A 14,045-nucleotide genomic window follows, 5' to 3' on the forward strand; every position below is an offset into this window, starting at 1 on the left:
CCCAGTATAATGCTCCTAGAGACACAAAACTTACTTGCTTGAAGCACTGCTGAGAATTCATGGAGCTCAAGGGTACTGACCCCAAGTAACACACTTACCCAGCCCACTCCACTTCAAACCATGGTGCTGAGAATGCTATTTGTTGCAGTTCAAACAACCTCTGCAGGGTAGTGAACATGGCATTCCAAAGCAGAACAGAGGCAGTGTACCCTAAAGGTGGCTGAGTTTTGCCCATACCTGAGCAACATACCCCTGAGGTCATTTGCACTCCACTAGTGTTTCAGTGCAAGGGGGTGAGAAGCCAGTTCACCCTTGGGTTTGGGATGTTTGTGTTACGTCTTTTTCATAAAATTTTTCATAAACTCTCATCCTTTATCTATGAGGAAAGAGATTATCTTGTGACCACCATTCTGTTTTCAGCTATGTTAAAAACAGTAGATGAAAGCAACAGAAATTTAATTCACCACAGATACCTTGCTGGCATTCACCTAGAATATTAAAATGCTAATCAAAAGTCGGCACAACCTGCAAGACAGGACAATACAGTTAAAGCAGCTGTGAACCATGTCAGGCCTCCTGTGGAGGAAGCTAGCAACTTTCTGTGAGAAAGTGGGTGAGCTGGACAGAAAATTATTTGAATAATCATGGTGCCAGAAGGAACTTAGTACTATGAAGTAGCCCAGAGAAAGCCAAGATCCCAGACCATGCAAGTCACAATCTTCATACTGAAGGCCACCAGACACTTACCTTTGGGAACTGAGCAGGGAGATGAAGTGGAACCACTTTACCAGTAGGTGATGACAGTGGGTCCTCAGGGTCCCACATATTCATCAAGCTAGTGAAGGCTTGGACACATCATTGCAATTCAGGATAAGCTGGCACTCTTGTCCTTGACTGAGACAGTAACCCCCTACCCCACAACAGACCCACTGCTGCGGTACAACCCCTGGGTTGCTGACAGTCCACCCCTGGACACAGGCTGGCCAGTGAATGGGATGTAAAATGAAAGTAGCTATCCCACAGCTTGAACATGCTCTAGTGAACTCACAGGTGCTGAACAATAGTCTCAGTGGTTTTATATTTTCCACCTCATGTTTAGTGATTTTTTCCCGTGTCTTTCCTCACCTTCATTTTGCTATCATTATGTAGCATTATTTTGCAACACAGCTGTGTCTGCTGCCATCCTCTAAACAGCTGCGGCCCTATGGAATTCAAACCATCCCTTTCATCCCCATTGAACATGGACTCTACATTCTAGCCAAATGCTTTATCTGTAAAGGTCTTTTCTAACTTCTGGAGGCTACTTCAGATGACTTTACCATCTACTGAACTTTATTGTTAGAGTCCACTTCTGCTACAGTGAAACACTAACAAAAGGCACTCTTATCACTGAAATGTAGTGAGCAGCTTGGTAGGGCTCAGCTAGAACTGAAAATACAGAATGAATAAAAGAGCCAGATCTATTAGTTATCTATGGCAGGCTAACAACAGAACCATGCAGATGTGCACATTAATGATGGTATCATTCTTTACTTGTTCACATTATATTGTCTCAAAAATTCTCTGCTAACTTGTTGTTAAGCATGCTAATGGAGAATTCAAAAGCAAACAAAACCAGAACATGATGTGATTATACAGTATTTAAGACCACTATTAATCAACTTGTCTGTTAGTGGTGACAGACACATAACAAGCAAACACTCAGTGAATCTCAGTCTAATCATTTTATTCACTGAAACACTCTGCCTACAATAATCTGGGTTAGGTTTAAGTAATTTTTTAAAAGCATGTGATTTTTTGCTCAACTTTTGCCATCTCTGTCACTGCATTTAAATTAATCAAAACTAGTGCATTCCTCAAACCAAAGTGAAAAGCAGGAAAGACTGTGGTGTGCAGTCTCCCCAGCAATTCCCAACACCATAGATAAAATCTTGTTCAATGAAGAGTGATATGAATAAAAATAATGACATATAAATATGTTTCAAGTTCTTTTAAAATAAAGGTAAAGATTTATTGTGAGTAGCTGTGTGAATGTCAAGACACAGAACATGATAATGGTAGAGGAAACAAACAGCAATACCTGCTCCCCAGAAAAACCCATAATCCTAGATGGGTTACTTACAAGGTAGTACTGAATCACATTTTAAATAGATGTCTTCAGAAAGTAGAATAAAAACCCTATTTGAAATTGCAGATGCCCCTTTTTTAATCTCAATTTGCGTTTTCTGGATGTTCACTAGATGGACTTATATTCTGAAGCAGGAGTACCCAAGAAGAGACCAAGGCAGTTCCAGATGCCAGCTTTTGCACAGACCATGTTCTCCACCCTGCTATGCTCCCCATCAGCTTACATCCCACCCTCTACAGTTAGATTTCTATTTCATCCTGCTGCAAAGGTACCTCTGGATTGCCTTCTCAAACACAATGGCCAGAACTACACCTGACAGAACATACAGCACTGTCATGGGCAGACAAAGAAACTCATGTGACTTAGGCATGTCTTAGTTCACTACCGAGGTCCATCCCTGCACCCCAGGTAACCAGAAGGCACCACCCGAGACACTCACCTTTGGGTGCAGTGTATTCCTGGTGGCCTTGCAGATCTTCAGAGGTCTGTGGCCTACAGACTAGGAATCAAATGCACAGAAGTATTTAGAAAGACAGACATAAGAACAAAACTGAGCTAGGTACTTGCTATCTCTGTCATTCCTTACTGCAAGGGTGAGAATGGAGCTCTTACAAGGTGTCTGGAGACAATGAAGCCCTAATTTGCACAGCACAAACTGAATACAAACACCTCCACTACCTCTGGTCCCTACCACAGAGTTGGACTTGTCTCTAACAAAGAAGAAAGATTTCTCCTTTTTAGTAGACTTCAGAGAACAGTGAGAAAAGAGATGTTCAGCTTTCTCTCCTCCTTTAATTGAGCTCTAGTTCACTCACTCTGCCTGCAAGTACAATGGAGGTGGCTGCACACAAACTCCAAAGGTCACCTTTGGTCCTATATACTGTCACTGATGAAAAGATTTTAAGAAAAGAAACAAGAGTCAATATATTCTTTTCCTCAATGAGTAACAGAACTTTGTAAGAAAAGATGGATTCTTCCCAGTTCTATAAACAGAATGAGAGGAGTTGCTTTTCACCCCATAGTCTCCTTTTTCCGTCTCCAAAACAATCACATTCAGGTCTTCAGCTTCTCGTATTGGGACTGACGCACAATCAGGAATTCTTGCCACACTCCTGCATTTCTTGGGAAATGACTCTTGAAACACTTACCGTAATCCTGGCAGTGTCAGAGAACCAAGCATTGCTAACCAGTGGACAAAACATGTAGATGCTCAGAATGTGACATCTGAATTCTTGAAACATTGGAAAAACCTCTTCTGTGTCTCAGGATGTCATTTATGGTTCAGGATGATCCTTTTTGGTTTAGTCTGAATCCTCACACTTCAATTTCCATGAACACAATGGTGTTTCCTAGGTTAGGAAAGGCCATCTTCTACCTTTCTGCACCACTGAAAATTCAACATCCCAACACCTTATTACACTTCAGCTCTGCAATTCTTCTTGTGAAAAGAGCGGTGAAGGCATCACAAGAGACAGCTTATATTTTTTCCTCATTTCAACACTGCAGCGACTCAGTACAAGAAAGGAGAGTTGATCTCTCTGCCAAGAGGTGGTACAACAAAAGAATCTGTCAGCTCATCCCTGAAAGGCCTCTGCAGCACACAGATCAAAAACAGTATTTTTGCAGCATCATTGTCTTCCTCAGTAAATATAAAGTCACCCCACTGCCTTCATGGTAAGCAGAGTTACTCTGCATAAATAGCTAATTTTCTATTACTATAATCATAGTTATTAATAATTTCTGGATTTAATCTTCCTCAAAAATTACTGGATCTAAGCATTAGGCACACAAAGGAAAGAGGAAGAGACAAAGACAAATAGATTAAACATTCCTGCCTCACTTAGCACTAGAGCTGTCATGTACAGTTCTGCCTACTAACACACAAGGTTGATTTAGAGCAAGTTTCTTCTTGACAAAATTTCTTCATGGAAAGGGTTGCCAAGCACTGACATGAACTGCCCTGGGAGGTGGCGCAGTCACCCTCTCTGGAGGCGTTCAACCACTGTACATTACACTTGGTGCCATGGAGTAGTTGACAAGGCTGGTGATCAGTCAAAGGTTGGACTCGATGATCTCAGAGGTCTTTTCCAACCTAAATGATTCTGTGATTCTGCAAACATTAAGACCTAAGCTACTGTCCCTACTGTTTAGCTGGAAACTCCTGAGCTAGCTTTAAACAGGTAGCCCTTGTATGGCAGTAGCATGGGCCTTGGGTCAGCCCTGTCACCAGAATCATGGCCATGCAGTGTCACATTTTGCTTTTTACCCTGAAATATGATCACATCCAAAGATGTGACTCGTAGGTCCTAGCATCACAAAAACTCAAGGACCAGCTTCTACTGGCACTCATCATCTGTTGCTCACAATCTTTATCAAATCCAGGGCTCTTATGAACTAAAAATGGAAAAGTTTTTCTTACAAGATCAAGAAAAATCACCATATGTAAATGAAGGGCAGAAAACCCACTTGAGAATGTCTGGTGATTCAAAGAAAAAGATAACAACTAAAAAGAAATTTTAATAGTTAATTGGTTCAAATAATTAGAACTATTTTTCAAATCATATTTGTGCAAGGACGATATTTCTTCAATACCATCACATATTCACATAAAAATACTAGGGAATTGCAAATCATGATTTCAACATCATCATCCAAGCGTGCAGAGTACTGAAAAGCACCAGCATGATAGACTCCCACAATCCACCTATGATTGCAAACTTTCCATTACACATGGGAAGCCCACAACTGCGGCAGCTTGTTTTGAACAGAATGACATGGACAATACCTAAATTTCTAAGAAAGATATTCTGAGTCAGACTAAAGAGCTGTCTAAACCCCGAGGCTGCCTCCAGTGGGTGCCACCAGCAGGATGAAGAGCAGTGAAGAGCTTGTAGTCATGAATTCCTAAAATATTGCTCCTCCTTTCAACACTTGGTGACTGTATTTAGAAGTATGCCAATAGATTTTTCTACTTTTTCTCTTAAGTCTTTAAATCCATATGATCTTTTGGCATTCACCAATCCTGTTGCAAAGAGCTCCTCAGCCTTCTCATATGTTGTACAGACTCCTCCACTGCCACACACTGTGTACATTTCATGTACCCAGTTCCTGTGAACAGTAACTCTTTATGCCACCCATAAGCCTTAAAAAAACCCTTGGTCGTCAGTTTTCTGTGCTGAAGACTCTTGTTCTGAATATTTTACCCTTATCTTTAAATACCTTGCTCCCTCAGCTTTACAGACAATAATTTTTCCACAACAATGAGCAAACCAGTTTCCTCAAGCAGGCAGTGTAAATGCCAAACCCTGAACTACGTGGCAAATGGATGCAATCTTTTTTCTGCACAGTGAATGAAAATGAACAGCTTGTCTTCTAAAGGAGCTACTCAAAGTTACCCTGGTTGAGTGGGAACTGATAATACACAGGTAACACACTTGAGACTTTTTCCACATACTGAGTTTATTCTTGGCTAGACAACCAGTTTAGCTTTACACTAAAACCTGGACTTTAAGGCTTGCATTATGTATGAGAATCCAGATAAGTTTACAGAGTTAATTATTCCACACAAAAGAAAACCTGCCATTAGCAATTCAATGCATCATTTACATCATCAAAATTAAAAGAACAATTCCCTCTCTTCCAGTAAATTTGGGCATAACAACTGCATCACTTTACCAGTTCAGCTCCTTGCTCTTAAGTTACTGATTCACAGGTATGCTCCTGTTAACTCCAACAGTTATGAAAGTGAGTTTTATCACATGAACTTTTGACTGGGATCCATTACAATGCTATTCTGCCTCTCCCACTGCATCTAGAATATCATGGTTTCAAAGTTCAGGGTGCTTTGCAAAAGCAATTTCTTTGCCATGGGCATGCCCGGGGTACTGGTTTCTTACTTTACTACAAGAGACATCCTCCAGAGCTCTATCAGTCTGAGAGGGTTAACAGAAATTAACACACAGAAGAGGGGTTTTTGGTGTTGTCAGCAACAAACGTTTTCCCATACATGTAAGTACTAAGGGGTTGAGCAAGGAGTGTTGATTATGGCACTACTTTAATTAGTCTGTAAGATCATGATTTTGTGCTAAGTAATGCACAGAACAACCTTGGCATTCCTGTAAACTGTTTAAAATTTAAGTATTAAGGAGCATGTAAGAGTGGACAAGGGACACAAAGGGTGAACACTGGTAGTAAATACAATGAGCGAAGACAGAAGTCACAGCCTCCTATTTTAGCAGTCTCAAGTAACATTTAAAGGCACATCTTACACAAATGCCCAGGGCAATGAGACATGTAGGAAGGACGGGAGAAGTTCTTCCAATTATTAGGCTCAAGAGAAAGAATTGAAGAGAGGCCCTCTGACTCAGTGAGCAGAAACCCTGGCTCTCCGGCTTACTGAAGCCATGGTGACAATACAGTAACATTCAGCAGCAGGAAACGAAAAAGAGGAAGGTCATATTCAGTTAAGCTCAACCATATTGGAAGCTAAAGGCACAGCAGATAGACGTAGAGCCTATGAAATGATAGGAACAGTGACCAGTGAGCTGTAACAAAAAATGTAAGTTTTCAAGACAAACTAAAAACAAAAGGAAAAAAGGTAATGCCATGAAGGGATGATCTCCAGAAAATGTCACCATGTCACAAATACACTTTTTTTTCCCCCTGGAAGAGAGAAAGGGCTGATCAAATTACAAGGTGCAGAGATGCAGCCCAGTGAATACAGTCTAGGCTGTCTGCTCCAGCTAGGAGCTGTCTGCTCCACTGCTGCAATGCTCTGACCTAGACAGCCTGAAGTCATGGCCACCACTCACCAAGGTGGAACACTGACAGCTTATGCTGCAGCCTCATCAGCACACCCATGCTAAAAGGCAAGGACAGTCACCAGCAAAGTCCTCAGTTATGCAGTGTCTGGACTCACTGTCACAGCCTACAGAATCAATTTGTTTATTGTTACAGAATGCAAGACAAAGATCTCAAAAGCACCCCTGTCACAGAACTCCACCTAAACAAACAGAGAATATTCAGATTTACAAAAGGAACATATTCATTTTCAGTTAAGCAGCCTTCCCAATGATCAGCACACTCATAAAGAACACCATGATAAAGAAAATCCACATGAAAAACCTGTCCATCACTTTTGCAACTTTTTTCCACTCAATTCCTTTGGCCCGGTTTGCTTTATGGTCTCTAACACAATTAGCAATATACTCGATATTTTTAATCAGCATTTTGTAACAAGAACAGCAATTAACAGTTTCCCTAACATTTTCATCATGAACTCCATAGCTTTTATTCCAATTTCCATTGAGCTTCTCCTTGAGATTACAGTCATCATTCCTATTGGAAAGAGGACTCCTTACCTCTTTGTGCCTCCTCTGACACCCATCATCCCCCTCTAACCTACGTTCTTCTTCCTTCTCTCTTTTTGGACTTGTGCAATTTTCACCCACATCATAAACAAAGAAGATTTTTGACATATAGTCCAAAATAACCACCTTGGCCCATTGTGGAACAGGCTTTGCTTCTGAGCCACAATGATGGAGATTCATTATAATGATTGTCAATGCAGTGGAAGCTGTGATCATGGTCATGGTTGCTATGTAGTACTTTCCTGGAACACAAAATAAAATCATATTAAAGATGCTACCCTAATAAAAAAATTCAATGAGAAGTAACAGTGTGACAACTTAGTGTTAAGCATAAATGCAAGTGAAACATTTTTAATCACCCCAATTCTCTTAGATCATAATTTACCATTTAAAAGCAAAGATCAAAGCCATTAAAATAAAATCTCATTCTCATTACTGGCTTGTCTTTATCAGATGAGTATGTGACTACTGCATGAGCATGATAAATATTTGCAACTAAACCCTCTGATTTCTTGAAACACATCCATTCAGAAAGCAGCTCAAAAATGTTTCTCAAGAGCCTTGCTCTTTTCCTAGTGTCTGCAAAATCCCCATGCCAATGGCTTCACATGGCACCTTGGAAATCCCACTTCCTCATGTATTAACAACAGTGATGACAACACTTTGTTTGAGCTATTGGTGCACCCCACACTAGCAGATCCATTCTTTCACACTCACACACATCAGTGAATATCCAGACCTTGCTGGTATCCACAACCAGTGTGCTGCCAGCTCAGAGGTCAGAGCTGAAGGGTGGCAAGCTGAAGTGAATACAAGCTGTGCTCCTCTGCCCTTGCTTTTGGCAACTGAAGTACACAGCTGACCACCCAGCCAACCTACACAGAGAGGCAGCTCCCAGTCCTGCTCTGCAGCCTCCACAGGAAAAGCGAGGGCTGACAGCAATGACACAGGACATGACACAGACAAGTGTGATGTGAGCCCATTTTCAAAGGGATTGGAAAGGATGGCAAGGGAGAGTGTGAGAATAGAGAAAACAGACTGAAGCTAGGTCCCTTTCATTACACATGAAGTTTTCTGAACTCCCAGACATAAATTAAATTTCAGCATAATGGATTCCCAGGAACTATAATCCAATGTAGCAATTGTCAGATATTAAGTCAACTGTGAATATGCCAGCTAGGCCATCCAACCATCTGGATCTGACAGAAACATAGCTTGAAACAGTCTGACCTCATGCTTATAGGTCTTGATTACATTTAATGTGTTAGTTCTAAAATTGTCTTCCATTACTAGCTTTATTTCAAGATGTGATACCATAATTCTAAACATCTAGCTATATTTAATAAATATAAAATAGCTAGTTAATGTATAATTTAAAATAAACACAAAATAACTTTTAAAAACTGCAGCATACATATACAAATTCCACACACATTTTAAGTACTGCACTATGTTTCAAAAATCTTCCCAGAAATCACAAATTACATACAGATTCCCTGACGTACAGCCCTGCTGTTAGTGAGTCATGCTTAAAGACAAAGCTTGTAAAGCTCACCTATCAAAGGTACATTTTCAGATGGGGGCATGATCTCTGCAACCATCAGCTGGAACACAGTCAGAGCAAGAAGAACTGTAACACCCAGAGACACTTTCTCACCAGAGTCTGCAGGGAGATAAAATCCCAGTGGGGCCAGGAAAGAGATCAAAATGCAGGGAAGCAACAGATTAAATATGTAGAAAGAGGACTTCCTTTTCAAAATCAGCGTGAAGGTCACATCTGGATAAGGCTCAGAGCAGCAGCCGTAAGTGATAACATTCTTAACTGCTGGCATACCGTGAATCTCCCATTCCACATCTTCTATGAAGTCAGAGAGGTCACCACTATCAAGAGAATTGATGATGTCTACCTGATTGCCATTATAGGTCCAGGACCCAAAGGTAAGGTTGCACTGCTGGCTGTCAAAAGGAAAATAAGACACATCCACTACACATGAACTCTTTGTGATAGCAGGTGCGTCCCAAGTGATTTTTCCATCATATCTCAGCACTACATTAGTATTTACTGGTTCTGAAAAGTCATCATCAGCCCTAAAAGACAGAAAAATGACAATCAGGATTGAGACACAACAACTTAAAGAGTGTGGGCCAGAGAAGGTGAGCAAGGGGGAAGACCCTCCTTTCGCACCATTAAAAGCATGTTTCTGAAATCATATTTACACTGAAATTTAGTAGGAACCTACTATTAATCATTATTTACAGGTATGAGTGCCCATGAATGCCAAACGTCAGTGCTGCTAAATTATGTTGTATTTGTTGGCCATAGCTTCTTCCAACTTGACCTCAAACGGGATACAGTAGGATAAGAGTCCATTCATTAAAAATGAAAACAATCTGCTGGTCATTATTGGCCTGGGAGAGCAGACAAGGAGTGCAGCCTCTGTGTATCAGTTTTTTGTGGACAATCTTCCAGAACTTCCTAGCAGCCTCAGCAGAAAGCACCACAGACAGCCAGGGTGTTCAATTCTCAGTGCAGAGAAATTCAGAATAGCTTTGTTGTGTAGCATAATTTTCAGATCTTGTCTATAGCTTTATTGCAAAATATTTAGATTATCAACAACAAATGTTAAGGCAACAAACATACCCCTTGCTAAGGTAAGGTAGTGATGAAAGTTTAGACTCTGTGGGCCAGTTGCTCCTTTAACCCCCTCCCTCCCTCAAATATACAAGCTGATTTTCTCCAGCCACACTCACTTGTTATATAGGACAATATCTGGTCTCCAAACCAAATTGCTTGGAATCCTGATAGAATCCAACCCATCATATTTATCTTTGTCCCATCTGAGGTATGCATCATACCAGCTTTGTCGAATCCATAAGTAAGCTGACAAAATCTGGTTCCTTTCATCCTGCATAAAAATGTAGAGATATTTCTAGCTGAAGGTGACAAAATGACATCTTAGATGCAGACAGCATTTGTGATATGGCTTTGATGTAGTGCTCAAAACAGGCCAGAATACTGACAGGCCACAAAATAATTCTCAGACAGGCATCTAGGCCCATACACTGTACAGGGAAATCACTGGTTTGGACTTTTGTTTGTGCAAACCTTCTTCCCTCAGCACCCTCCCTAGTTTTAATCAGTGTCTAAGGCTCCCAGTATCTTCCTAATTTCCTTTTGCAAGTTTCAGAATAGCAAACAGCTAACAGATTCAGGCTAAGAAATCCTTTGAAAGCTTGGCGAGGCCTTGAAATTATAATTCAGAAGTCACAAAAATAATCTTCCCTTCTCCCTGCAGACACATTTTCTTTTGGCTTAAAAGTATATCTAGAGAACCATATTTATAAAAATTACTGAAGGCTAATTTTAGGGATTTTATGAAGAAATTAATTGCATCTTAGAAAAAGCATTTGCTGTATTTAAAACTCAGCAATGGTTGCCTGGAGGGTGTGATACCAGCACCTAACTACAAAAGAAGTCTTAAAAATTCAGCAGCTCTAAGTTTCCAGACTTATAATGGAAGCCTTAAGTGTTGCAACCAGAGTGGAATCTACAAAAAAACGGGGAACAGGACACACCCCCCTCCCCCGCCCGTGAGGAAGCATTTCTGAAGCTGTGACAAGAAAATAGAAGCTGCTCTTCCTATTCCAAACAAAAGGCTTACACCTAGTATATTTCGGCATAATTTTAGAAAAACAGAACTGTGCTTTTACTCACCATGTCTTTAATTTGGGACAATGTGATCTGAAGGGTGACATTCAGTACTTTATCTGTGTCTTCCACTGGTCTCAGAGCATTGGAGTAGTCTTCAAACAGTTCATTAAACAGCATGTGAGCATATTTTCCTTTGGCTGATTCTACAGCTAGATAACATGGACTTGTTCAGTACAATAGATTAAGCACCGAGCAGCATCAGAAAACACCCTCTTTCTACTGCTTCAAGCAGTATTTGCTATAAATATATTTATCATTCATATATTGTAGAATACCACGAGTTCAGCTACAGAAGTACACCTGATGAAGCTATTCAAATAAAGACAGCATTCACCTGGAGTAAATGAACAGCTAACTCAAGCTTTTCACTGAAAAACACTCTATATACAGCAATTCCTACATTTTTTGAAAGTAAATATAATTACTTTTATTTTACCAATGACTTTCACAGGCAGAGTTTACTGACTTCCAGTCAGCAAGGTCTGAAATCACACCTACTCACAGGATAATGGCTTCTGGTATCTCCTCAAATCCAGCACTGGTAAGATCCCTGCTACTTCCAGAATTCAGTCTTTTTCTTTTCAAACTACCACCTGTAAAAATCTGAGCTGCTTTTCTTCACAAGCTGGCAATTGCATGATGTGTGAATACATCTTAGCACCAACATCTTTTCCAAACCATGTATTTGGAGATGCTTCTTGCTATCCAGACTTAGATACTAAGGATAATTCACTGAAACTTGAGGTTTTAAATGGCACTTTTGCTGTTTCATACTGTTTTGTATGTCACAGTTTCTCTAGGCAGCCTCTGTATCATCTTTATATAGATTCACAAATTTCTTAGAGCAAAGGGCAAGGACAACAGGAGCACTCTGTTACAACCCACCCCTGAAGGTGAGGTAACTGAGGTTCTTGTTAATAGATCCCTTGGGACAGATTAGAGTGAAATGACACCGAATGACTGGTTATGTATAAATACATATATTTATGTGTGGCAGGTTTATTTTAGAACAATTTGGTTGCAGTGGTGTCACTGAAACTATGGGAAAACCAGAAACTCTCCAACAACATCTTTTCAGTGTTAGAGAATTAGGCATTACTTTATTCTGGGCAGGGTGTTATTCTGAGTCAGATGTGCAATAGAAATTATTTCATCCACACATGTCCGGGTTGTGCAGTGAAAATCATTCCATCACACATGGTTCTTTACCAGACTTTTCACCTATTTACACAGAAAAAACCCAACGAAATTCACATTCACTCAAATTACACAGTTCTCAGTGTTCAATCTCCTATTGGTTATTGATCCCTTCCCCTTCGATGCTAATCCGGTCCTCATTCCTTGGTTCTCTTAACAATCTTTTCCCAGACCAGGTGTCTCCGACAGCACCAGGGGGGTAATGCCCCTTAATGTTCGTTTATTTCCTGTGCATCTTCTGGCTACTCCCAATCTGTAGATGTTAAACTCATCAGGCCTCACCCGGTGAACAGGGTCTTTTGAAGAGAAACTTCAATTCCCCTCCCCCTGGGCAAAGGCGAACAAACCCCTGACCAAAGCTACAAAAAAAAATTGTAAAGTTGTATCAATTTCAACAGTGGGAAAGAGGTATGTAGCCGTATCGGTTGTTATCCATAGGCATGAAACAATATAAAAGCATCAAGATTACACTTAAGAAAATACAGAAGAAAAAGAAAGAAAGAGGAATAAAGGATAAGAGTAGATAATGGAGAGGACAGATATCACCATACAGGATAAAAAGTATTATCCCATCTCACAAGATCTGCTTCTTATCGGTCTTCTCCCTTATCTGGTTCAAAACTCATCTTGTTGCTAAACAAAGGTTGATTTGTCGTGGTGATCTCTGGTGATGGGTGCTCACCTCCTCTGCATCTGGCGCGATCTTACGCAGCTTCAAAAGCTCTCCCCCTCCCCTTCGGTAGTGGGACACAAATCCGGCCTCATCAGAGCACCCGCTGCTTTTGCAAATGGCCAATTGTTTGAGTCATTATCACTTCAGCATTTCAGCCCCTCACACACTCGCAGCACTTGCGCAAATGCCAGGCGGCAGTACGTAGGGAACAAGTGCTTTGGAGTACATCTCTCTCTGGTGATTCACACCGATTTCCTGGACTAATTAAGAGTTCAAAACAAATCTTCCTGACTAAAAAGGTATTCCCGAAGAGCACTGCAGTTCTGGTCGTACCTGATCATTTTGTCAATGCATCAGTGAGACAACACTAAAAAACTAAACAGATTAAATACTAAATATTAAATGTAAATTTAAATGTAAATTAAATATTAAATGTAAAACTAAACAGATTAAATACTTCTGGGGCTCAGCCATGTAGGGTACATCAGGCCACAAGATCCTATCTGAATAAAATAAACCTCAATGCAACATTTAGCTAGCAAGCAGTATTCTCACCTTTGAGTCTCACTGCTGTGAACAGCAACCACAGAGAGACGTAAAAGGAAGAGAGGCTCCTTATCTTCATTTCTGGACCTTAAATAAAACTGTTCACCCAAGGTCACAGAAGTGTTTACCACTATCCAAAACTATCCAAAAACGTAAATCAAGCTGCACAGCAGCATCAAGGTTCTGACACACTGATGCGCTTCTAGAAGCAGCTCGGTCCTCCCTCCGCAGCTGTCAGAGTCCTGCAGCGATCGATGGGCTTTGTCCCTGCCACTGCCTGGGGCTCTGCTGAACCCTCCCTCTCTTGGTAACCTGAGCGCTGCCTGGTCTCAAGCTGATGTTGAGACAGAAAACCAACAGATTGGGTATCAGTGCGAAAATGGTATTCCATTCCATTTTTTTGCTACAAATGTAAGATTT

At 40.7% G+C, this 14,045-nt stretch overlaps 1 protein-coding gene across 1 annotated transcript; it reads right to left on the reverse strand.

Annotated features, from left to right (window-relative positions):
- Positions 1-7,182: 7,182 nt before the first annotated feature.
- CHRNA9 (cholinergic receptor nicotinic alpha 9 subunit) lies at positions 7,183-13,704 on the reverse strand (the record flags this gene model as incomplete). Its single annotated transcript, XM_082282577.1, has 5 exons — positions 7,183-7,739; positions 9,053-9,585; positions 10,249-10,403; positions 11,213-11,358; positions 13,635-13,704. 5 exons carry the CDS (start codon positions 13,702-13,704, stop codon positions 7,183-7,185), a joined length of 1,461 nt encoding a protein of 486 aa, XP_082138703.1.
- Positions 13,705-14,045: the final 341 nt, after the last annotated feature.

The sequence above is a fragment of the Coloeus monedula genome (genome assembly GCF_965178545.1).
Source record: "Coloeus monedula genome assembly, chromosome: 5".
NCBI lineage: Eukaryota > Metazoa > Chordata > Aves > Passeriformes > Corvidae > Coloeus > Coloeus monedula.